The sequence below is a fragment of the Watersipora subatra genome, chromosome 3 (assembly GCF_963576615.1).
Source record: "Watersipora subatra chromosome 3, tzWatSuba1.1, whole genome shotgun sequence".
NCBI lineage: Eukaryota > Metazoa > Bryozoa > Gymnolaemata > Cheilostomatida > Watersiporidae > Watersipora > Watersipora subatra.
In genome coordinates this window covers 8,332,726-8,355,741 of record NC_088710.1, presented here as the reverse complement: position 1 = coordinate 8,355,741, position 23,016 = coordinate 8,332,726, and the positions used below count along the sequence as shown (strand labels likewise).

Here is a 23,016-nt window from a genome sequence, read left to right as displayed (position 1 = left end):
GTCCGTGTTTTCGTTTCGGCGTTCATCCGTCGATTATGTGAACCATGAACCGATGGCATCGATGAAGAATCGCGGATACATTGGGAAAGTTTGCAGCTGTCAAACTTTCCCGATATTTCGCCGAGCATCGATGACCGCTTTTCAGATGTGAACCATTTCAGCGATGGTAATTTGCGGTTGCGAATTGCGTGATTTATTCATATTCGCTTATGATAGTCGCTGCGGGACTAGTTTTTTATTCCAGCACGCGAAAACAAAGAGGTTTCTTCGTGAAAATTAAAAAAAAATAAATGAGAACATTACGTCACAGAGTATTTCCTGATGCAAACGCGGATGGGTTTGTGATAGTGTGAACATCGTTATCATCGACGATCACCGAAATGTTGTGGTATCAATGCCGAGATACGTCGGTACAGTGTGAACCAGGCTTTAAGAATAAGATGCTTTACACTTGCTGCTTTTGTGATATTTAAACACGTTTGAAAACAAAACATCAAGTAAAGTAAACACTGCTGAGTTTTTAACTACTGCACTTAAGTATAATTTTACTTGTATTCATAACTGTGATGCAATAAACTGTTATTCTTTAGCACTACTTTCTTGAAAGTTTAGGTGCTGTAACGAGGCTCATCGTCTCCGCGCCTCACATTTAAGAAAAACCTTATTTCATAGAAAATTGATTAGCTTTGAACATATTTTTTAATAATATTTTATGAGGTGCTGTTTTATAAACATAATAAACATAATAAACATATACTTGAAGTTTTCACAAAAGTGTAACATGTGCTCATTATATTACTCTGATCTTCAGTTACACGGATTTGCAATAACTTGTTGGAGTTGTCTACCCGGTTGAAGTCTCATGTAAATCATCTTGTTATTCAATTACGCATTTCGTGTATCAAATTTTACGTAATGTTTTGGTAGTGCTTCTGAACTTGTAGATATTTTTTGAACTTTTTTGGTCTTCCCGCAATATCTCAAATTATTATTTTCATCAATATTTCTAATCTTAAAACACTCTTAGCATTTGGAATTAGATAAAAATGCGCATACATGATTGCGACTTGACAAAAATGGGAGGATGACAACTCTAATTTATAGCCATAGTCTAATTGAACCCCTGTAGTTTGAAATGAGCTGCCACACAATGAGTTGTTTACTAATAAACAGCATTGGTGAAAGAAGTTTGGGTAGATGATTTATTATCAGCTGTCGCTAATAATAAATCATCCAATCAAACTTCTCACAAATTATTGCTTATTTTCTGTCTATTTTTGTGCAGTTTTATCTTTAGCGAGCATGAATAAACTTGAGTAAATCATTAATGAAAAAAAATCTTATAATTAGATTGGCTACTATTATAGTTAAGACTAGCCGAATGCCCGGCGTTGCACAGGTATTAAAAAACAGCTTATAAACAGTGGCAGGTAATGTAGTTGCTTACCACTTGCCATTAGCCTGGCACATTGCCATTAGCTAATTTGAGTAAGCTAGTATTCATATTGCTAAAATTACTAATAAGAGTCGGGAGAGCAAGTTTTACTGACGTTGCACTGTAACGTAATGCATAGTCGCTATGTGTATTTTAACCATATAACGACTCATATTGCCCAATGAATCCATCGATCTCGTGTAGCTCAATGGTTTAGCATATCGCTTGGGGAATGGTAGGTTCCGAGATCAAATCTTCTGTGGCACAGATTCTTCATTCCAAGATTTTAATAGCTATAGCTGGATAGACTGAATCACATGTGGAATCACAGACACCTTTTATATACACAGATTTATATATATAGATCCCATCCAACATGTGTTTCAATTTTAATCATTGTTCAGTTTTACGCTTCTCCGTTTTGACTGCAGTTTAGTTGGTCGCACATCTACTGGTTGTTTACGATTTAGTATATCCTTTTAATCTCTTGCAGCTAACACCCAGCCAGCATCTGCGCCGGAATTCCAGTACTGGTCTTCTGGGCAGGAGGTTAACGTCGAGGAAGGTACTGACCTTCTGCTGCCATGCGCTGTCAACAGTAACCCTAAAGCAGAGATCTCATGGGATCGCTATCCATCTCAAATGCCTCAAAATAGGTCTCAGCAAGTGCATGGTATGTTCACTTTCAGTTCGTTGGTGCGTGATGTGTGTCTAATTTGAAGTGTTTTGACAGAGATTTCAGTGAGCTTACTACTGTTTACTCAACTGGGTCTATCTGTTATCAGCTTACCTACCTCATACTACATTACTAATTAGTAAACTAATATAGTTTATAAATTTATTATATTATATATAACATATATATATATATATTTCAGTTTTACCTGATGAATGGTAACAACCGTGAAACTTTAAGCACTAAATAGTTTTTAAAGTTTACAGTTTTTAGTACATTTTAAAATATGTGTACATATATATGTATATACACATATATATATATACATATTTATATATATATATACTTTCCTGTGTATATATACACAGTAGATGCTCCTATAATGTACACTTCCTACAACTTAACTTGCAGAAAACGTAAAGAATTTATGGAAAGTTTTTGCTTCAAACGACGTTAAAAATTCTGTATGGTGTAAAGTGTCAAGTCGGGCAAGTTCTCAAACTTGATTTTAATGGTAATCTATCTCGTCACACTTGTAAAAAAAGACGTACGTATAGCGTTATATCTATTATGCATACAACTTCCATGACATTCTAGTTCGTCGTGGTAGATGGTCAGATTAGTTGACAAAACAGAGAATAGGTATTGTTCATAAATACTTGAAGGTGAGCGATTGGTGCAGGTGTTACAGCCTCGGTCTACCAATCTGAATGTTACGAGTTGGAGTATCGTCTATAATTGCCTTTTATCTTAACCTGGACCCCTGGACACAGATAAACGGCGAACAGATAGATTAAAAAGTTTAGTCAAATTTTTTCTTTTGGTATAGTCAAAGTGGTGAGTTTGGGACGATATTGAAACGGATTAGGCATATTAAATGTAGTTTACTGTTCTTATGATGTGAAATCCTTTAACGTAAATGTTCCTGGATTGGCTTATCCACGTCGTAGGAGCGTCTACTCTATATATATGTGTGTATATATATATATATATATATATATATATATATATATATATATATATATACATATATGTGTGTGTGTGTGTGTTTATAAAGAAAGCTATTGTATCTGAAGATTGTTTTTACATGAAACTTTGAGTAATACAGTTTTATCAAACTTTCACACTTTTCATATCTATTTTATATATGTTTATATATATAACGTTTATATATGTTTATATGTGTTTATATATATAAACATTATATATATAATGTTTATATATATAATATATAAACATTATATATATATACAGTTAGTATTACTAAATGCTAACAAAAGAGAATTCTAAAAACACTAAAAGGCACTGGAAAAAAGAAGTTTCATTGATTAGAGTAATGATAATATGGGTAAAAGAAAGAATATTTAGCTAAAAGTCACTGAAAATCTGTTTCACGCTCTCTGAGAGACAATTAGCAAAATAATAATAATAATATGTAATAATTTAATTTTTGTTAGTTTAAATGTCCAAAATTGACTCGATGATCGCGGCTTTTAGCTAAGTGTGACTTTGCTATGACTCTAAGTATTTCTTTAATCTTATCTATATTATTATGCATATACTTACACATATAATTAATTTAAGTATTTATTTTGTGTTAACCGGTTCTATAGATTGTCTGGTCAGTAACTCTGCTGTTTATAATAGCAGGGTTTGTATGCGTCTCATTGTAAAAGTGGATTACTATACAATTATATACATAGTAAGCCACTTATCTTTTGACGCACATACACTTGGTCTATATGATAGTATAATTATTATTAATATGGATTTTATTGTCAGCGTAAATGCGCGTTGATAATGATAGTTTATCATTGACCCTAATGTTCTGTTTTTTGTTCTCGCTGTTTGCAGACAGCCTGTTACTTGAGGACCTGAGAGGTAGTGACTCGGGGACTTACAACTGCCAGGCAGACTATGAGACGAATCCAGCACCCTTCACTCTCACATATGTGGTTAATGTATTAAGTAAGTACATATAGCCTCCTCTCGTCCTATTTACTTACTTTCAGAGGTAGTCTGTGTCGCTACTGGTACTTGGGCTGTTTAAGCCACCAGCATCACTTGTCTGTGTCCTATAGCAGCTAGTGTGCTGTGATGTTAAACGGCTATGCATTCTTTGCTGTTCAGGGAATGTTAGATTGTTAGGATCATGGAAAGAAGATGAGTTTCCTGTTTACTGTGGCTATTCGTAATATAATCTTATAACCTAATATATATAATAACATATTATAGTTTGTATTATAAAACTCTTGTGGTCTTGTTTAAAACCGCCACAGTGAAGAAGCGCTTCATAAAATATTGTAATAAAATTTCTGTGGCTGTTCATACATAATATAATATTATAATATAGACCATATTATATAACTGTTGTAGTCTTGCTTGCAACCGTCGCCGTGAAGAAGCGAATCATAAAATATTGCTTTGTACGGGTTTCGATCTCATGACATCCGGTATGTAGCCTGACACTCTACCACTCGCGTCACTCGGACATTCCAAAGTTGAAGAATAAGAGCGATATTCTGTACCGTTAGCGAGTTCTCATGTACTGGAAGAATTATAACAGACTCACTACTGGTTATTGGATGTACAAAAGCAGGTCCACTACAAGCAATGCCAGGCTCAATTGGCAATCTTGGAACTTTCATTATCCATATAAATGTGCCACAACCTATCAGATTAGAAACTCAAGATTCCACCTTCACACGTATCAACAACAATTGTCCTTCATAAACACGTTCATGGATTGTTGTCGTCAAACAATTGGCTTCGTAAATTTAAAAAATCTTGAGCCTCGTTGGGCTTCATGCTAGTATAATATATGTCTTAGTCAGTTATATCACTTGAGTTTGATAGCTAGACTCTTCCTTCCTTGCAAACCAGCATTTCGAGTTCAACTGACAAACCGTATCTCAACAATGGAGGAGACGTTTTTATCTCTATTGTTAATTGTGTCGGTTGGCCTTTGGCGTTAGTAAAATGTTGTTTCTTGTTAGCATAAACACAAGGGTAGACAGCTCATGCCATAGTTATATGAAATGCTTTGGGGGTGCATCGGCTGGCAGATCTCTGGTTTGACAATCGTTTAGCAAACTTTACTTTGCGCAAAAAAATATAAAATAATAAGCTATCCATGTCGATGACACGCTATCGTTACGATCTGTCGATAACACGCTATCGTTACGATCTATGTCGATAACACAAGATCATTACGATCTATGTCGATAACACAATATCATTACGATCCATGTCGATAACACGCTATAGCTACGATCCATGTCGATAACGCGCTATCGTCACGATTCATGTCGATGACACGCTATAGTTACGATCCATGTCGCTAACACGCTATAGCTACGATCCATGTCGATAAAACGCTATCATCACGATCCATGTCGATGACACGCTATAGCTACGATTTATGTCAATGACACGCTATAGCTACGATCTATGTCGATGACACGCTATCGTTACGATCCATGTCGATAACACGCTATCGTTACGGTCCATGTCGATGACATGCTATCGTTACTGTAAACATCGACGTTGCAGGTCGGTACACCTCTGCTAGTTCTTTATTACAGTCATTTAGCATCATTTGTACTTGTCTTCTGTTTTATTTATTAAAAACTCATTTTTGAAATGGAAATTGGCAAATCTACTTGGAGAGCAAAGTACCAAACCACTTTTGTTTCTCACATGAACATGAAAATCATGGTTCGTTTATTCTGCCTCAATTCATTATAGAACATTAATATGAATTTTAACATGTATTTAAGTTTTTTTTATCTACATGTAAGTTGCTTGAATACTACCGAAATAGCGTACGCTAAATCTCCTACATTTGGTCCGTTGGAAGTAGAAAACAGCCTATTTTTCCATTTTTTACTATTTACTTTGATGTGAAACATTATTTAGTAACCAGTAATGGTACATAGTTGTAGCATTTGAAAAGCCGATTAGCGTAAATGATTACCAAATGATTACCATTATTTTTTTCACCAAATCAAATATGAACAACATCGCTGCGTTGCACGTCCTGTGATGGTACTAGTCTAGCTAGTACTAGTCTAGTGGTGAAATAATTGGATATCGCATCGCTGTCATCAACTATTACAAATTTATGTCTTAGAATATTATTGGTTTATTGATTGTGTCTTTCAGCCTATCCTCAGGCCAACTTTAGGAGCCGAGAGTTCAATGCAGATGAGGGTCACGAAGTCGTCATAATTTGCCGTGTTGACTCTGGGGACAACTCCAATAATGTTATAAAGAATTGGTACAAGGATGGCAGTCTCCTGACGAGCGATCCTGACCTTGGTGTTGCTCTTGGTGAAGGTATTTGGGATACTGTATACATACTGGAAGAGACTGTATACATACTGTGATAGACTGTATATATGTAAGATATTGTGTGCAGGCTGGAAAGGGCTGTAGTACAGTTATAATGGGTTGCAGACAGACTAGGTTACCGTGAACCAACTTTAATGAGTTGAAGGCAAGCTACAGAGATTACATATGAATGTAGGTATTACATGTAAACACAGGTATTACATATGAAGACAGGTATTACATATGAAGACAGGTATTACATATTAATAGTTGTGAAGAAGTCGTGAAATATTCTACTGGTCAGTTAACTGGAAGTCTGCCCTTAGAAGCAGACCAATGGGGCCTTTGAGTGTATTAATGGCTCATCATGTTTGTATCATCTCTACTAATTACTCACCTCCTTTCATTCTAAGGTTTATTCATACTGAGATATAATGTCATTCTCAGGCTATCCGTTGGTGCTTTGTATCCAGTTTAGGGCAATTATTCTTTGGCTAAGTACAGTGGGCACATGTTTAACTACACCAGCGATTTTGAGAGATATCTTTGTTGCAGCTACGCGTTTAAAGACTGGCTTTTTATCAAATCGTTATTACAAAAGCTAGATGATGTCATTTCACGTTAGAATTATCGATAATATGTTTATTTTAATTATTTTGCTCCATCTTCTGCTGTTTGTGGAAATGCCAGGTTGTAAGACAATCACTGAGCTCAACTCGTCTGTTGCAGCTGGGTTGACATTGTCCAATGTCTCACAGTCATCAGCTGGCATGTATCAGTGCACCGCAAGCAATGATGTGGGAGAGGATACAGCCTACATGAAGCTACGCGTGCAGAAGCCCCCTCCTCCTACCACTACTACTACAACTACCCCAACCACTACAACACTAGGTACTGAGGCTCTCATATGTTGATTTCAAGAGCTTGCTGGCTTCAACTAATGTTTATGTTTGCTTTGGATTACTTCCACTCCCGTGTAACCAAGTCCTTCAATATACAGTCACACCTCGGTATACAAAGTTAATCTGTTCCTGTATTTACTATGTATGTCAAAATCATCGTATGTTGGAGCAAATACTTTTATAAAAATACATGGTGTTTTGTTTAATTGGTTCCACAGCACAAAAAATTAATAATAGAAACTTTAGGTAATCTGTAATAAGACCCGTGTCTGTCTGTCTGTCTGAAGTCAGCTAAGTTGGCAGTATACGGGAATCATATTCGGATATTCCGATTCTCAACCAATATGCCACCAAGTGTACCACTCGACTATCTTTCCTCATTTAAGAATATTTATGCACATAGTTATTACACAGGATGGTAGCACTGGACTAGTTACATATAACATTAAAACAAATAAATTACATAAAACCGTAAAAAGCTAAAACCAAAAACTAATTCATGTGTAAAAACAAATTGAATAAGGTACTAATCAATGGAAAGTATTTTTGTTGCCACATCGCCACAACATGAAAGACAGGTGTAATCAGGTGTAGCCTTCGTGATATGAAAGATGGATCGGGTGTAGGTAGGCATCACCATAGAGATAGGGAGCTAGTCTAGCTTGACAGCGAGAACTTTTAACATACTTTATATATTTATCTGTTCAACTTTGTTATTTGTTATAATTTCATCTTTCATAAAGCCAGCGATTCCACTTTCACTAGTTTCAGGCTTCTTCAACAACGTAGAAGCAAACAGTGTGAAGGAAACTTGTGGAAATATTGAATGATTGACGAAGCAGCAATATTTTGACTAGTTGTGGACATTGTATGTTGGAAACTACTTGGTCAAGAGAGATAAATTTTGACGTACGTCTCTGCAACTTTACGATTTTAAAAAGCATCGACAGTAAAGAGTATTCGATTAGAGGAATGAGCAGTTCACTAAAATATGTCTAAATCTATATTTACCAAATCGTGACTGATGTTTTGGTTTTATGTTTATGTACTGGTTATAAAAACGCCGATTGTGAACTATAATGTTTCCTGTATATTTCTCATCTAACTCATCGTGATGAGAGAGAAACGAGGAGTCGTTGTCTCATTACACTCTTCCAAGTGACTCATTCATTACTCATTTCCCTTGTAAGATTGCGGTCTGCCCTTTAATAAAGTGTATTAGTCACCAGTAGGCAGCTCGTTCAGCACAGCTTAGTGTTTGATTAACCCAGCTTAAGGTCAGGTCAGCGCTGCTTAAGTTCAAGTTGACGTTTCTTGATGCGTATGTTTTCATTATGTGGGTTTGGAATTGTGCGCACGATACTTCCTGCACGATAAGCGTTTTAATGGACATTCACCTGCTGCAGGTTAACACAGGTGCTTTGTTAAAAAAAGATGGAATTCTACATCGGAGGTAATAGCGGCGCAATCCTGTCTTGCTTAGTAGCAGACCTTGGAAAAAGGAATGACTGAATAGTGGAAAATGTTTTAAATGGATTCGATTGAGCATCGTTCCCAAGTGCTGTTTCTATCTTTTGCAAGCATGAAAAATTTCATAAAAATTTTCTAGTGAAAAAACTCGCTTAACTTTCGGGTTTTTTGCAGTTTCCATTTTGTGGATGATACAAACTTGTGGATTAACCATGTCATGGATTAACCAACTTATGGATTAACCATGTCATGGATTAACCAACATATGGATTAACCATGTCATGGATTAACCAACTTGTGGATTAATCATGTCATGGATTAACCAACTTGTGGATTAACCATGTCATGGATTAACCAACTTGTGGATTAACCATGTCATGGATTAACCAACTTGTGGATTAATCATGTCATGGAAACATTGTGACTGTCGGGTCAGCGCAGCTTAAGATCAGGTCAGATCAAAGGTCAGATCAGCGCAGCATAGGATCAGATGCTCTTTCTGTCTCAGCCATTACCTACGAGAAGGAAATTAAGTAAGAAATCAAAGAATGAAGAATGAAAGAAATTAAGTAAATATATTTTTTTGTGTAAAATTAAATATAAAATAGACTATCCCTTGATTTTCGTTTTTATCTAATTCTGACGAAAATCAAGCCATTCTAAAAATCCAAGAGTGCAAATATTTTGTGGGTTCATTGTGAGGGTGTAGCAATATTGGAACTGCAAGGTTAATTGTCGGGTTTTAGAGAATGCGGTATTAGTACACTCCAGATGATAGATGCAAATAATTAAAGAATTCTATTTCTTGCATTTGTTTGACATGCAGCTATACAACCGAGTCCAGAGAATGTGCGGGTTGAGCAGATACGGCGAACAGGCTTCAAAATCACTTGGTCAATCGATCCCGATGCTGACGTCTTGTCATACCAAATAAAGATGAGGGAAGGCAAGGGCAACTGGAAGACGGTCAGCTGGGACATTGCGAAGCAAGCATCTTCGCAGGAAGTCCATAACGACCTTGTCTCGGGTAAGTGATCGATGCTGTGGCATGCGATTTCTCCTTTGATGGTTACACCAACGTGTTGTTACAAGAAAGGCTCAGTGATGTCACTAGTGTTGTTTATCCTTGAAGATCCTTAGCCCCTGAACATGCGACAACAGCAATTGTCATTAGCCATTAAGTACAGGAGCTTTGCATTTCATTCTGGAACATTTCAATGCAGTTTGAATAGCGGACAAATCGAATATCTATGCTGTTTTCCTTATAACGAAAGAGAGGCTCTGCAAGGTTCAGGCTTTTATCTTATGATGCTCAGGGCAATGATGACTTGTGCCCTCACCTCGGTATTACTGCACTCTCAGATGATATAATACTGTATGACTTGTGTGCAGTAGCCACTGTCAGGGCTATTAATTTCACATTCTACCTTTTTATAGTTTTGTTAGTGTTACGTGATATGTTTGTGGGTGCTTCACATGCTGAAGGTGACAGCTGCACGTGACCTCAATCAGGCAGCCCCTTTTAAATTTTGCGTTACCTAACCGTTTCGTTTCAACTATCTGCAGTATGCACACTTGACTTTTTAATAGCCAGAAGTATTATATTAAGGTTGCCCAGTTGTGATTGGTATTTTCTTGCAGGTAAAAAATATAAGTTCGCAGTTGTGGCAGTCTACCGTCTTGGCGTCCGCGTTGAAAGTGAGCCCACTCATAAAATCACGCTCGATCCAACGTTTGGGGAGGATGAGACAACTCCTGCCAACAGTGAGTCAACCGCTTTGTCTATGCAAGTCCTTCTTTTATATAAATATATATATGTCTGTGTGGCTTTACCTCTGTTTCTGTGATATCCCCAGGCAGCCTATGTACCATGTGCGCACAGGAATGACAGTGTCTTAAATAAGTCTATTAAACAGTAATAATAATAATGAAACCATAATAATAGCAGTCGCCATACTTTTATATGGAACTTTTAAAATCTAATTTAAAAAACAACGTGCAGCATTAGTTCTTAACTTTTTAACATCTCAAATGTTCACTCCCTTCACATAAAGTAGAAGTTAGATAAGAATTAGTTTTTTACAGGAGTTATCTTGCCTTGAAGGAAGGCATAAACTCCCATGAAAAACAGCAGATTACATATGAGGTTGTTAACTGCGTTTAATAATATTAGTTCAAAATTAAATTGTTGTTGAATTCATTAAAATTTCTATAAAGTTAGTAAGTGAAATTCATTCACTAATAGTAAATGAACTTGTGAATATAAAATATTAATTTGTAATGCTCTAGGTAATTGTAATTGTAAGGTCTCTAGCATAGTAGGAGTGATTTTTGCAGGTTTGCTCCTGTTGGAAGAAGAACTTTCATAATAAATGTGTTCATTTGTTTTTATTTTAGTTTTAGTGAAAACAACTTTAACTATCTTTCTGAGGGTATCACATCGTCCGTTGTTGAATGTCTTGCGGCCTCCATTTCGTATTCTTGCTGCTTACTGAAACTTTTTAACATTTATCATTAATTTTGTTGAATAATAAAATATATAATTAAAACTAGGTATACACACATTTTTGGAAGTGAATTTAGACAGATTCTTTGTGATGCATAGTCTGGCTTTTGCCGTGGAGTCGCTACAACTATCAAGAGACTCTACAGCCAATATGTGTAATATGGCAGCGTATGGCTTGCCCCTGGCTTTTCCTTCGTGGTCTGACAGCGGCCATGAGCAGAAGGTTTTAAAAGCGATAGCTGGGTTTCATGACGATTAAAATAGATTTTAGCTGGTTTGGCATTTTTAAGTTGCGCAAAGACAACGACTGAACATTGCGTCAGCGCTGACTTTTATGTTAAATGATTCATGTAATTGAATCGTCTTGGATAGGTCTTCTATACTGGCATCTTACATTTCAAAGCAACACAAACGCTGAGTCATTATTTAAAGGTTAGCACTGGTTGAGGGTCATACTATAATGTATCTCTAGTTACCTTAATAGCCTGTCTAACTGGGCGTGGTTATTAGATGGTGATCGAATGTTAAAGCAGGATAAAACATGGGAGTGATGAAAAGGTGATGGAGCATTGCCAAAGTATTTGTGAATGCTGTATTTTGTTGCATCTCTGTTGTCTAGATGTTGTTAGCAGCCTTCTCCCAAATTTTTACAAACATTCGTTCAGCTGTAGCTAAGTTGTATTTATTTGTATAAAAAAGAAGTCTACGATTAAACTATTTGGTTCATTGTTTTTATCTGAAAACAAAGATCTAAACTGACTTGCTTGCTCATCTTCTCGACATGAAGGGCAATACTTAAATTATTGTGAACTAGCTTAACTTGCCTAGTCTTTGCATAATAGCAAGCTAGTTCAGAAGTGTGTGGATCTCGAGTCGAAGTTTAATCTGGAAGTCACTTAGATTGAAAATTCCCTTTTTTGCTGATCGAATTTTGTTAAATTTGTGGTGAAACATTCATAAATGCACATGACAAAAATGTGGCCATTTGTTGATAGAGACAAACTTGAGGCATGATGCAGCGAGAGATCACTGTATACCATTAGGACAGCCCCTGCCTATGGTTCTCTGTTTGCTTTTCACTTTGTCACTGATTGCTTTGCCACCCTTTTGTATATCTCTTCTTAATTTTGATCTTGCATATATTGGCTTCACTAACACCTCTTTCCTTATGCTAGCTCACACTGAGTATAACGCAACACTGTCATCTGACACACTGTCAACCACAGCGCAAGCACCCGCATGTTCCAGTCAGTGTCCACCTATTGTCATCACTGCTTTGAGCAACATGACACGGCCGGCGAGTGACATCGTGAAATGGCGGTGTCAGGGAATCGTTGGTGATATCAGCTACACTTGGTACAAAGATGGTGTCCTACTGGATAGGGTTCCAGGCGATATTGCCATGAATGACGGCTTGTTGTGGTTGTCATATGCTCGCACTCAGGATACTGCCTGGTACACGTGTCAAATATCCAATCAATACGGAGCGGTGAACACTTCAGCCTATTTAAACATTATAGGTAGATAGATGCTACATGTATCTTTCTTCCCCACAGGCAAGCTGTCTTTTGCTGCGAAGCATGGTCGGCAGCAATTTGTTAGTTGAATAAAATCAGTTAAATTTTAGTTGGATGTAAAAGTTATTCGTCGTACCTAAAAATTCGCGAAACTACAGCTTTGCACCATGAGCAAGGTAAATTGGTATTTGTGTTATTTAACCAAAAATTGACTTTGTTCTAAAAATTTGAATAAAATATCATCAATAAGTTTTTCTGTATACCCAGCTCAAAAAAGTCGAATTGTTCGACGAAGTGAGAACCTTGTCTGGCATCAGACGGCAGCTTGTTTGCGTGTCATTCGTTGTCCAAGATTGGTAACTGCACTCAAATGTTGTCTCACCATACGCTAGTCTAACATTCTTAATGTCTTATTCTGTATGGCTTGATTCACTGCTAGTGAATCTGTCATAGATGTCTACGCGCATCTATGACATCACTTCCTGTCAGTTTGGGTAATGGGTATCCGTTCATCTTGTAACCTGTTTAGGGATATTTCTCATTCATAACCTTTAACCTATATCGGGCTATCCAACTCCAAGTTCTGCTTAAAATCTAATCGCTTGTATAACCATGGGAGCTAAGGCTAAGGGAGCTAAGGCTTTTTCTTAAATAGCTTAATCATTGAATATTTGGGCTGCTAACAGATATTATTGACCTATGTTGCATGCATGTACCTCTGCTTGCAGGTTCTCTCTCGCAACCTAGTGTTGACCTTACACCCTTTACTACCACTGCTAGAGCTCGCCAACCAAGTCGAGAGAATGGTAAAGCTATACTGACACCCTCTCTTGCTAGCTCAATATGTTCCGCTGTACTCACCTTGACTTTGACAGGTTGAGATGTGCGGTTTACAATTAGTTCGAAACAGACTGACATACGGTTGGTCGAATCAGTATTAGTTGTCTGCGAATTCCAAAATATTCTTTTTATCAATTCATTTGCTCCTACTGCAGTTTCAAGACATTTTAAGACACAAAAGTTTGCTTGTCTTTGTTTATAAGAATTTTGTTTTGAAAAAAATTTTTTGATAAAAGATCTTTTTTTTTATATAATTTTTAATGCTAAAATCCGATGACTTGTATCTGTAACTTTCAACGAACTGGCGTTATTGCACCACAAAATAAAATCGAACGTTTTACAAACCTTACAAAAATTATAGAAAATGTAAATATATTTAAAGCAAATCAACTAATCTAAAACTGATTTTATTGGGAGCAGTGCTCTGTATTTATTCACTTACTACCACAAGAATATCTGATGCCGCATGTAATTGCATAATAAAGTCTTATCTTTTCAGCAAGACATATTTTGCTAAGTTTTGCGGTTGCAGTTTCATACTTTTTTCATACAGCAAGCGTGTCATCCCAGACCTCATTTAAACATGGAGAAGAACACCATTGATTGTATTGAGTAAGAATACTTTAAATTTTAAAAATTATATTTTTATTTCGGGCTCGCAAAACTTGATTCTGATTTAATATAATTACTCTAGAATATTCTGGAATAGCGGAATCTATTTATACAAGAGTAATACCTATAATGGGACCTAAATATTACTTATAATACCTTATAATGCAATTTTTTGTAGTAAAATACCTATTGACGTATACATGAGTATACACGGTATTAAGTTCTTTTTATATTTTATATTATATATACATGTACATATAATACAAATATTATATTACAGTGTATACAGTGTATACTGCCAGTACTGAAGAAGTTAAATGTCAAACATGCAATTTATTAAAAGAATAATTAGTAATGTTAAACTGGCAGAATTCTGATGTTAATCTTTGTTTTAAACAGCTGTTAGCAGGAATGATCACAATTCTTTGAAATTCACCTATTTTTTACTTGACTATAAACAGAAGTAAGCCGTAAGTTTACTATATCTATAAAAACAGTCATTCGAGAATACGGTTATTCCTACTCTATTATAAGGCTAACTTGGCAAAGATGCCATAATTTGGTATGAGAAGACAACTTCACTGCGTTTCAGCTGACCATGTATCAGCAAATCCATGACTGAGCGTAGACATCATGTGCTGTGTTGATATTCCACTTATCATTTTGTTCCTGCTATTTTGGTTTTATATTAGTGGGGTGTTTAGAATGAGCAATTCAAGTTTTTCATTTGGGCATTCAAATCCAAAGCATTATGCAACTTGCTCTCACATAACGCTACAGTTTTGGAGTTGTCTAGTCCTGTAAATGTGAACACTCAATCAATTCATTATGTATAGTTTAAAAGAAAAAAAAGACTGATTTTTAAAACAATATTGAAGTGCATTTGCGCCTAGAGTCTAAGTTGAAATTTAAACCGCAATACAGTAGATGCTCCTATAGCGTATACCTCTTATAACGTTACTTCCACATCATGTAAATAATTTATGTGAAGTTTTTGCTTCATACAACATAAAGAATTCCATACAACCTAAAGTGTCAAATGGGTGCAAATTCGATTTGATTAGCAATAATATCATAGCCTTAAAAATATTGCTTAATCTTTTGTCGCACTTGAGAGAAAAAAATGTCATATAGGCCTCTCTCCATTATATATAAAAGTACCCTGGCATTATAGTTCGTCAACAGAGTGTGTCGACAAAGCACAGAAAACAAGTAGCCGTGCAATAGTTATGAAATACTTCAACAAGCCGACCTATTGGTGCACGCGTTGGAGTGTCGATATACTAAGTGTAATGTCACGAGTTTTAGTGTAGCCGGAAGCTCTCTTTGATTCTAACCTAAAACCCTGGCGATGGATAGACGGACGGTCAAACAGACATGACTCTTAATACCTTACGTATTAGGAGCGGTGTTTGCTACTCTGTGGCTGGTGAACAAACCCTAAAGTTATACGTATACTTTCTTTGGAATTTACAGTTGTATGCTTTCAGTTAACGGCTTTCCAAATATAGTACTTGTTAAATTTCAAATCGACAGGTAGCGGTACAGCACAACGATGACGGCGGCCATGTTATGATTGAGTGTGCCATCATAAACTTGTTTACTGGTAATATTTATATGCCACTTATATATTTTTATATAATATATAGCTTCACTTATATTTGACACCGGTAATTTTGCCAAGTAACTTTAACATTAAATATACTGCTAAATATGCATAGTAAAGCTATGGTATATTTTGTTTTGCTTTATTTTAAACATAAAATATTTTACAGTCTTTTTCCTTTGCAGAATAAACTTTCATGTCTAGCAAAAATAAAAAGAGCCGATGTAAATTGATGTTGAAGGTGTGCGCTCCCCTTAACTTATTGTAAAAATTGTGAAATTGATACAAAGCAAAAAAGTTGTCGAAACAAACCATTAATACTGCAGTTGCTGTACAGTCTTTAAATTAAAAAAGTGAAGCCTAGTTTTTGTATTTTTGATAGAACTAATGAAGTGAGTTTGGGAAGAACATGGAACTTACTTGGCAATTTTTATGTATTTTACTGTTTGTATAATGTAAACATTCCCTGAACAGATTATTTACGTTGTAGGAGCATCTACTGTATTGATTTAATAGGTACGCAGATTTGAAAACCAATACACGTGATCTTAGGCATTTGCACCGAACTACGCCGCTCAAATGTTTTCCTTTTCTAATTTTTCATTCTGGCTCATTGTGAATGCTGGATGTTTGTATCCGAAATCCATACAGTGTTTCTAGATATCTATGATTTGAAAACCAGTCTTTAAGGGGTCAATCGTTATGAGCGTTTCCTTGTCTGCAGTTATTGTCCCGCCCACTGCTCCTATGCTGCGACCGATTTCTCCAACTGAGCTCATTGTTGAGTGGCAGCCGATCTCGGCCGGAGTGTCTGTCCGTCTCTACCAGATACAGCTGAGGCAACTTCATAAGCAGCGCTCCGACTGGGAAACAGTACCAACTTTGGGAAATCAAGATGACACTTCTTACAAGGTCTCCAAGCTGCAGCCAGGTAGATTCTATTTTCACGACTCGTCTGGCAAGGGGAAACAGTTCTTATATATTCAGCTTGTTGAAGGTCAGCGAAGTTGACTGGAATACAATAAGAAGTCACTACTTTAATGTCAATTAGCTTCATGCTAAACTAGGTTAGGGTTCATTATTACTTTCTCAGCCAATTCTTTGTAATTATCTCTCATTAAGTTGATTGGTTTACCTTGTAATTTGGCTAATTTCTTATTCACAGTATTGTACTCTTATTGAAGCCGGCTTGTTTGAGCAGATACAATGTATTACGGTATATGAAAGTTGCTATACGTCATATCTTCAGCGTAGTAGGTGAAAGGAATGTCAGCCAAAACTGTACATGTGGATGTCTTTCTGCTTTTCTACAATTCATTTGATCAACACTGTTAGTCAAACACAGCTTCAATGAAAAGTCAAATAATTTTTGCGTTTAAGATAATAAAAATAAAATTTAATTTATTTTTTATTGTAAAATCGCTTCTTTTTTAAAAATCCTTGTGTTATTTGTATTTCAAATTAAACAGAAATAAACATGTCAAACATGTGTTGACAAACAGAGTGACAGTCAAACGTAAACCAATAAGTTGCTCCCACAAGCAAGTCAACTCTTGGATGGCACAGAGGCTCACTACATGTAAACAAACCATGTCAATTGCTCAGCTAATATTAGGTAGCTTAGCTCAACCCCCTCTCCTCCTACCCATTTCATGTAGGCCACTGCATAGCAGGTGATTTGAACTTTTGGTTAAATTGTCAAGATCTCAGTTACCCAGGTGTGTTTACATATACACTGCATTGTGTAATATGTTGGCATACTTAGCCACAACAAATGGTTATGTGCGGGTGCTCTTTTTGCAGGCGCTACCTACAAGGTCAGACTCGCTGCCATTTATGAGAACAGCAAGGTCAGCTACAGTGACTCTGTCAGAGTTTCATTGCCGGAGGCTAATAAGGGTTCTCGCAGCTCACCACGCACTTCTCCCAGGGTTTTCAGTGTTGTGCAACAGGGAGACGGCGTGTTGCTGGTCCAATGGACATATGCTACTGCTATTCCCATAAGCATGTTCATCGTACAGGTAACTTGGCAATGCCTATAATTCCTCTGGCCAGCTTGTTGGATCGCTGAAAGAATTGACATTTTCATAAACTATGCATTATGGGTGAGGACGATCCGTCCCTCATGTTGAAAGCTTGATAATTTAGATTCGACATAATCTTTTCTGTGAGCTTGAGTTGTTTGAAGAATTTTATCGATGGTTTTAAGTCTAGTGAAAGTCAAGGGTGCTGCAAGAAGATATGTTCAATCCTAAGTACCTCTTGCACTTGTTCACTCGCTATGTTGCCAGAGGGATAAATTCATTCTTTTTACCCCAAAAGGGCATAAGCTTTCAATTAAAGATGAACTCAAACACAATTTTAATAGATTTTGTCAGAAAGAGTCGGTATTTTTCTATCATTTGCGATTTTTGTGGATGTTTAAGGTGATCTGACTGCCAGGATGTTTTAAAATTAAAATCGACAAAACTTGATTGGAATTGAAACGCTCGGAAGATTTATCTTCATGTTATTTATATCATTGCTATAGTTGATATCGGATATTGCGTTCAATATTACACTCCTCTATTCTGTCGGTCTCTTTACAACTATAGACGGCATAATTGCACTTCCTCTTGGTCTGAGTGTGTGTAAGTTCATCTTTTATAATGCAACGGGTGCGAGTGACTTTAACCCAGTTTGGTCACATGACATGCATAAAACGATTCGGTGTCACTGATTTTAGCCTACGATGAAGTATATCCCCATTTTTGTTAATAGCAAGTCGACCCGCAACCAGTATTTGGTGAGTAATCGATTGATAGCACCTGCATCTTTTCAAATTTGGTTGTTGGTTCAACTCGACCTTTCTTGTCAGAAAACCAGTTCTTTGTGAACATAGCTTATAGACATTCACTAGGTTTTCATAGATAAATTCTCATTGATGTTATATTCTCAACCTGCTGTTTCTAGTATCAGGTGGATGAGAGGGTGGCGCAGGGCTGGCTCGAGAAAAAAGTCGAGGTAAAAACTTCGACTGAAATGGACTTCAACCAAGCAAGACTCAGAAACCTGGAAGACAATGCCTTCTATGTAGTCCGAGTTCTTGCTGTGAATGAGTATGGGAGGGGTCCACATGGAAACGCTTTCAGGCGTCAGGTGGTCTGTAAGTATCTTGTGTGCTGTGGCAGCTTATATATTATTGTCTCTTTTTCAAGGTCAATGTGCAAATAAGACAATTTACATGCAAATCTTCTGGACTGTATTGTGATTTTCTAAATGCAGAATGTTAACAAAAAAACTTAATAAATTGATATTCAGGAGTTGTCTCATCTTACTAAAAAAACAGCCAGTTCAAAACTTGGGTGACTGAGAGTAACTTCTGGTGAGAACGATGTTTCAATATCAAATGTATCTTAAAAAATAAGATGAACGGATGCTTTGTTATATATTTACAGCGAAGATGTCATTGTTGAACTGAAACAGCTTTTCATTTGATTAACATGGGCATTCAATTAACACGCAATCCATGAGAATTCATGTAGAAGTTAAGCTGACAACGGAAGATGAGATGTAAACTTTTGTCTCTTTATCCCTCAGAGCTTTTACCTTCTGCTGGCTTCACATCAGCAGTTCTTTCTATTCTCTTCTTTTGCAGATCCTTACGAAAATTTTAGGGCTGCTGTTGATCCAACAGAGGCCGGCAGCGATGCCGATGAGACATACACAAACCCGGTGAAACTTGGAGATGGCCAGATGTGGTCAGATGACATGCTTTATATAATCCTTGCTTCGGTGCTCGGTTCAATGGTGCTCCTCCTTATCGTCTTTGTGTCCATTTGCGGTTTCAAGCAGCGACAGCGGCGCAGGGCCATGCTATGTGCGTATGTCATTCATACTTCCTGTTTGCATGTCATTCATACTTCCTGTTTGCGTATGTCATTCATACTTCCTGTTTGTATATGTCATTCCTGTTTGCACATGTCATTCCTACTTCCTGTTTACACATGCCATTCCTACTTCCTGTTCACACGTCATTCCTACTTCCTGTTTACACATGCTATTACTACTTCCTGTTTACACATGCCATTCATACTTTCTGTTTACACATGTCATTCCTACTTCCTGTTTACACATGCCATTCATACTTCCTGTTTACACATGTCATTCCTACTTCCTGTTTACACATGCCATTCGTACTTCCTGTTTACCCATGCCATTCTTACTTCCTGTTTGCATGTCATTCCTACTTCCTGTTTGCACATGACATTCATACTTTCTGTTTGCACATGCCATTCCTACTTCCTGTTTACACATGTCATTCATACTTCCTGTTTACACATGCCCTTCATGTTTCCTGATTGTATGTGGTAGTCATACTACCGCTCTCTTGATGTTGTTTTTTGAGGTTTGTGAATCGACACTGTTATAATCAAATCCTAGTGTAGCATTGCAGATAGAATCATCCTCTTTAACATTTTTATGATTTAAATCTTCCAAAAGTTCATTTCATCCTTGCACTAGCCTTTCGACCAGAATTTACAAACATTTCACAGCGTAGGTAGATGGCGTTCATCGCCTTGGGTCTATAGCTGTAAATCTAGCTGATGTTGACTCTGCTCACCTTGTAGCTATGTCCTCACGCAGCCATAACAAGTTTGCTGATGCCTCGAAGGTGCTATATGGAGATCAACTTAAGCAGCAGCCCCATAACGGTCTGTCACTCCAGTTCGTAACACAAGGTGAGAACGCCTCAGCACCTCCTCAATCCAATGGTACTATTTCATCCTTGAACTCTCAGCGAATGAGTCTAAACATCAACCCGTTGAATGAGCTTGACGGCAATCCTGGTGGGACAGTTAATGGTGGCATCCCGGTGAGTTGAAATATCACTCTAGTTTGACCTTGCAGCGTTTGTAAGGAGGATAGTGTTTATAGACTGTAACTCTTTTCGTCTGTAAACTGTTAGGGTGGTAAAATAAGGTACATTGTAGTTATTTGCGTGAAAAAAACTTTGGTTGTCTAAAGATTTCGAACATAGCATCTGTGAAAACACTAACTACTAGCCTAGCTGGAGTGTAGCAAACCCTTTCAAAACTCCACAAGCATTACTAAACATAGAGTAAAATAAAAACAGCATGATCTTTTATAATATTTATTTTGAGTAAAATAAAAATAAAACATGCCGCAGTCTGGTTGGTTGAGTCATAGACCTAATAAAAAGTGGCGTTGAATGAATCCGTTTATGGTTGTGGACTAAATTTACAAGTGACAAATAGTTAGATCTCTATAATAGACGATGGTTTAGGATCTCACGCCTGGAATTGTAACAGCAACCAGTTAGAGCTGTAGAACACCATTTAGCACAAGTAACACTGCCTTGTAGTTGCCTTGTTTTGCAGCTAATTTTGGTCATTACTGGAACGCTATTTTTGTTGTATGCTTCTATTGCAAATCACATGGCGAGTAGGGCATATGCAATGCTTTACCTATTATTCAAGAAGAACTGTCGTATGAGGTCATCAGCATTCGTTGTTGTCTTTCCCCACAGGAACCAATCAGGGAGCACACCAATCAAGACTATAACCTGATGCAGCACTACCCACACTATAACAGTAACGGCAGCAGACGTACACCAACTTATCACCATAATTCGCACCAGAGCATAGGTGAGTGCCTTTAATTCTCGTAACAAGTATTCTCAGTTGGCTGTCGGCTGTATTTAAGGATTAAATCGACTGTATTTAAGGATTAAACAGCACTGCCTCTAGTTGAGACAGCGGTGCTACTTCTATGTATTTACATGATACGACAACTCCGGTGGTCTATCATTAGTAATGAAAAAGATTTCATTGTCAGACAATGTTCACAATGTTCGGTGGTCAATCGTTGTTCTTGTGATTTGAGGTAAACAACAAGTTTCCTTGCGTAAGTTTATGATGTGAAACTCAAAAATTTGTTACCCATTCATCCGTTACATCCTCGAACATGTCTGCAGGTTATAGAATACATGTGTAATAAACAGGCTATAGTTAGACCTTTATTGTAGCAGTGTTTCTCTTGTTGATTGTGCTGCTATTATTACATTTCAATTGCTTGTTTAAAGGCTAAAAAATAAATTGTATGTCAATGAGTTGAGGAGAGAAAGTTGTTTTCACCCACTAGTTTTGTAGTTCCATAAAATATTAGCCGACGCACTGTTGTCTTTTTTCATAGTCACAGTTGCGATCTAAACTGCCTTACTCTATATCCTTGAATAATTCATCGTTATCATTATATCATAATAGTCATCGTTCATGTTGCAGAGGCAGCGAGTCAACATGATAATAGCACCCACGGCTCCTTGCCACACTACAATGTACACCAGCAGTATGATCCTGTTCGCTCGACAACACCTCAGTTCAGCACTTTCCTTCCTTGTCCAGCCCGAGAGACGTCTCCCTCTCCCCTTCCTATCACCGGCAAGCTTCCGCATCCACAGGGTCAGCACTGTCAGCGCAGATTTCTAGCATTACAGTAATCCGTCGCTACTTCCGTCGCTACTCATTGTTCAGTTTTCACGGCTTCAGTACTTCGTGGTGTCAAAAATATTCATTGAGGATTGTTTTTTAAAAATCAAAGATGAAAGCTAAAATACATAAATCTCTCTCATGTTTTGGCCCAGTGAGATCCCTCCGAGAGCATCTTTGTGATAGCAGTCATCATAGTTCGCTGTTTTCCCATTACTTTTTGTAAAGCGTAAAAGTGTAAAGTGCTTGTAACACCCTTTATCATGCCTCTTAAATGCCCTCAAAATTGTCTAATGAACTTTTTAGAAAAGTGGAAATGCTGACGATTAATAGAACAGCGACTGTTAGATATGAGTTTATTAGTCTTTATTTTACAGACTTTTACTTATCATGGGGAGTTGTCGGTCCCTATTAACCGCAGAGAGCCAGGGGTTACTGTAGTGACTATTACCGTTACATATTTTATTAAAGCTGACTGGCTGAATATAAATCTGGTTTTAGACTGCTATATAGACTCTTATAGGTAGTTTAGTAGAAATCCAGCTATGCAGAGACTAACAACAGTGTTGGATTGTTTTGACTAAATTTATTAGTATGTTTGGTAGAATTCGGCTGATTTATGTGTGAAATCC

At 37.0% G+C, this 23,016-nt stretch overlaps 1 protein-coding gene across 3 annotated transcripts in view; it reads left to right on the top strand.

The window, feature by feature from the left end:
• Positions 1 to 23,016, top strand: part of LOC137392312 (brother of CDO-like) — a 49,263-nt gene that overhangs the window by 21,613 nt on the left and 4,634 nt on the right. The window contains exons 6-20 of one of the 3 annotated variants that reach the window (XM_068078989.1): positions 1,929 to 2,108; positions 3,966 to 4,079; positions 6,276 to 6,449; positions 7,173 to 7,334; positions 9,642 to 9,842; positions 10,457 to 10,579; positions 12,497 to 12,841; positions 13,567 to 13,644; positions 16,621 to 16,827; positions 17,700 to 17,917; positions 18,849 to 19,041; positions 19,534 to 19,755; positions 20,507 to 20,751; positions 21,427 to 21,544; positions 22,181 to 22,357. In XM_068078989.1, the coding sequence (XP_067935090.1) occupies positions 1,929 to 2,108; positions 3,966 to 4,079; positions 6,276 to 6,449; positions 7,173 to 7,334; positions 9,642 to 9,842; positions 10,457 to 10,579; positions 12,497 to 12,841; positions 13,567 to 13,644; positions 16,621 to 16,827; positions 17,700 to 17,917; positions 18,849 to 19,041; positions 19,534 to 19,755; positions 20,507 to 20,751; positions 21,427 to 21,544; positions 22,181 to 22,357 (2,757 nt within the window). The remainder of the gene's footprint in view (positions 1 to 1,928; positions 2,109 to 3,965; positions 4,080 to 6,275; positions 6,450 to 7,172; positions 7,335 to 9,641; positions 9,843 to 10,456; positions 10,580 to 12,496; positions 12,842 to 13,566; positions 13,645 to 16,620; positions 16,828 to 17,699; positions 17,918 to 18,848; positions 19,042 to 19,533; positions 19,756 to 20,506; positions 20,752 to 21,426; positions 21,545 to 22,180; positions 22,358 to 23,016) is intronic. The other 2 variants (XM_068078990.1, XM_068078991.1) reach the window with 2 other exon arrangements.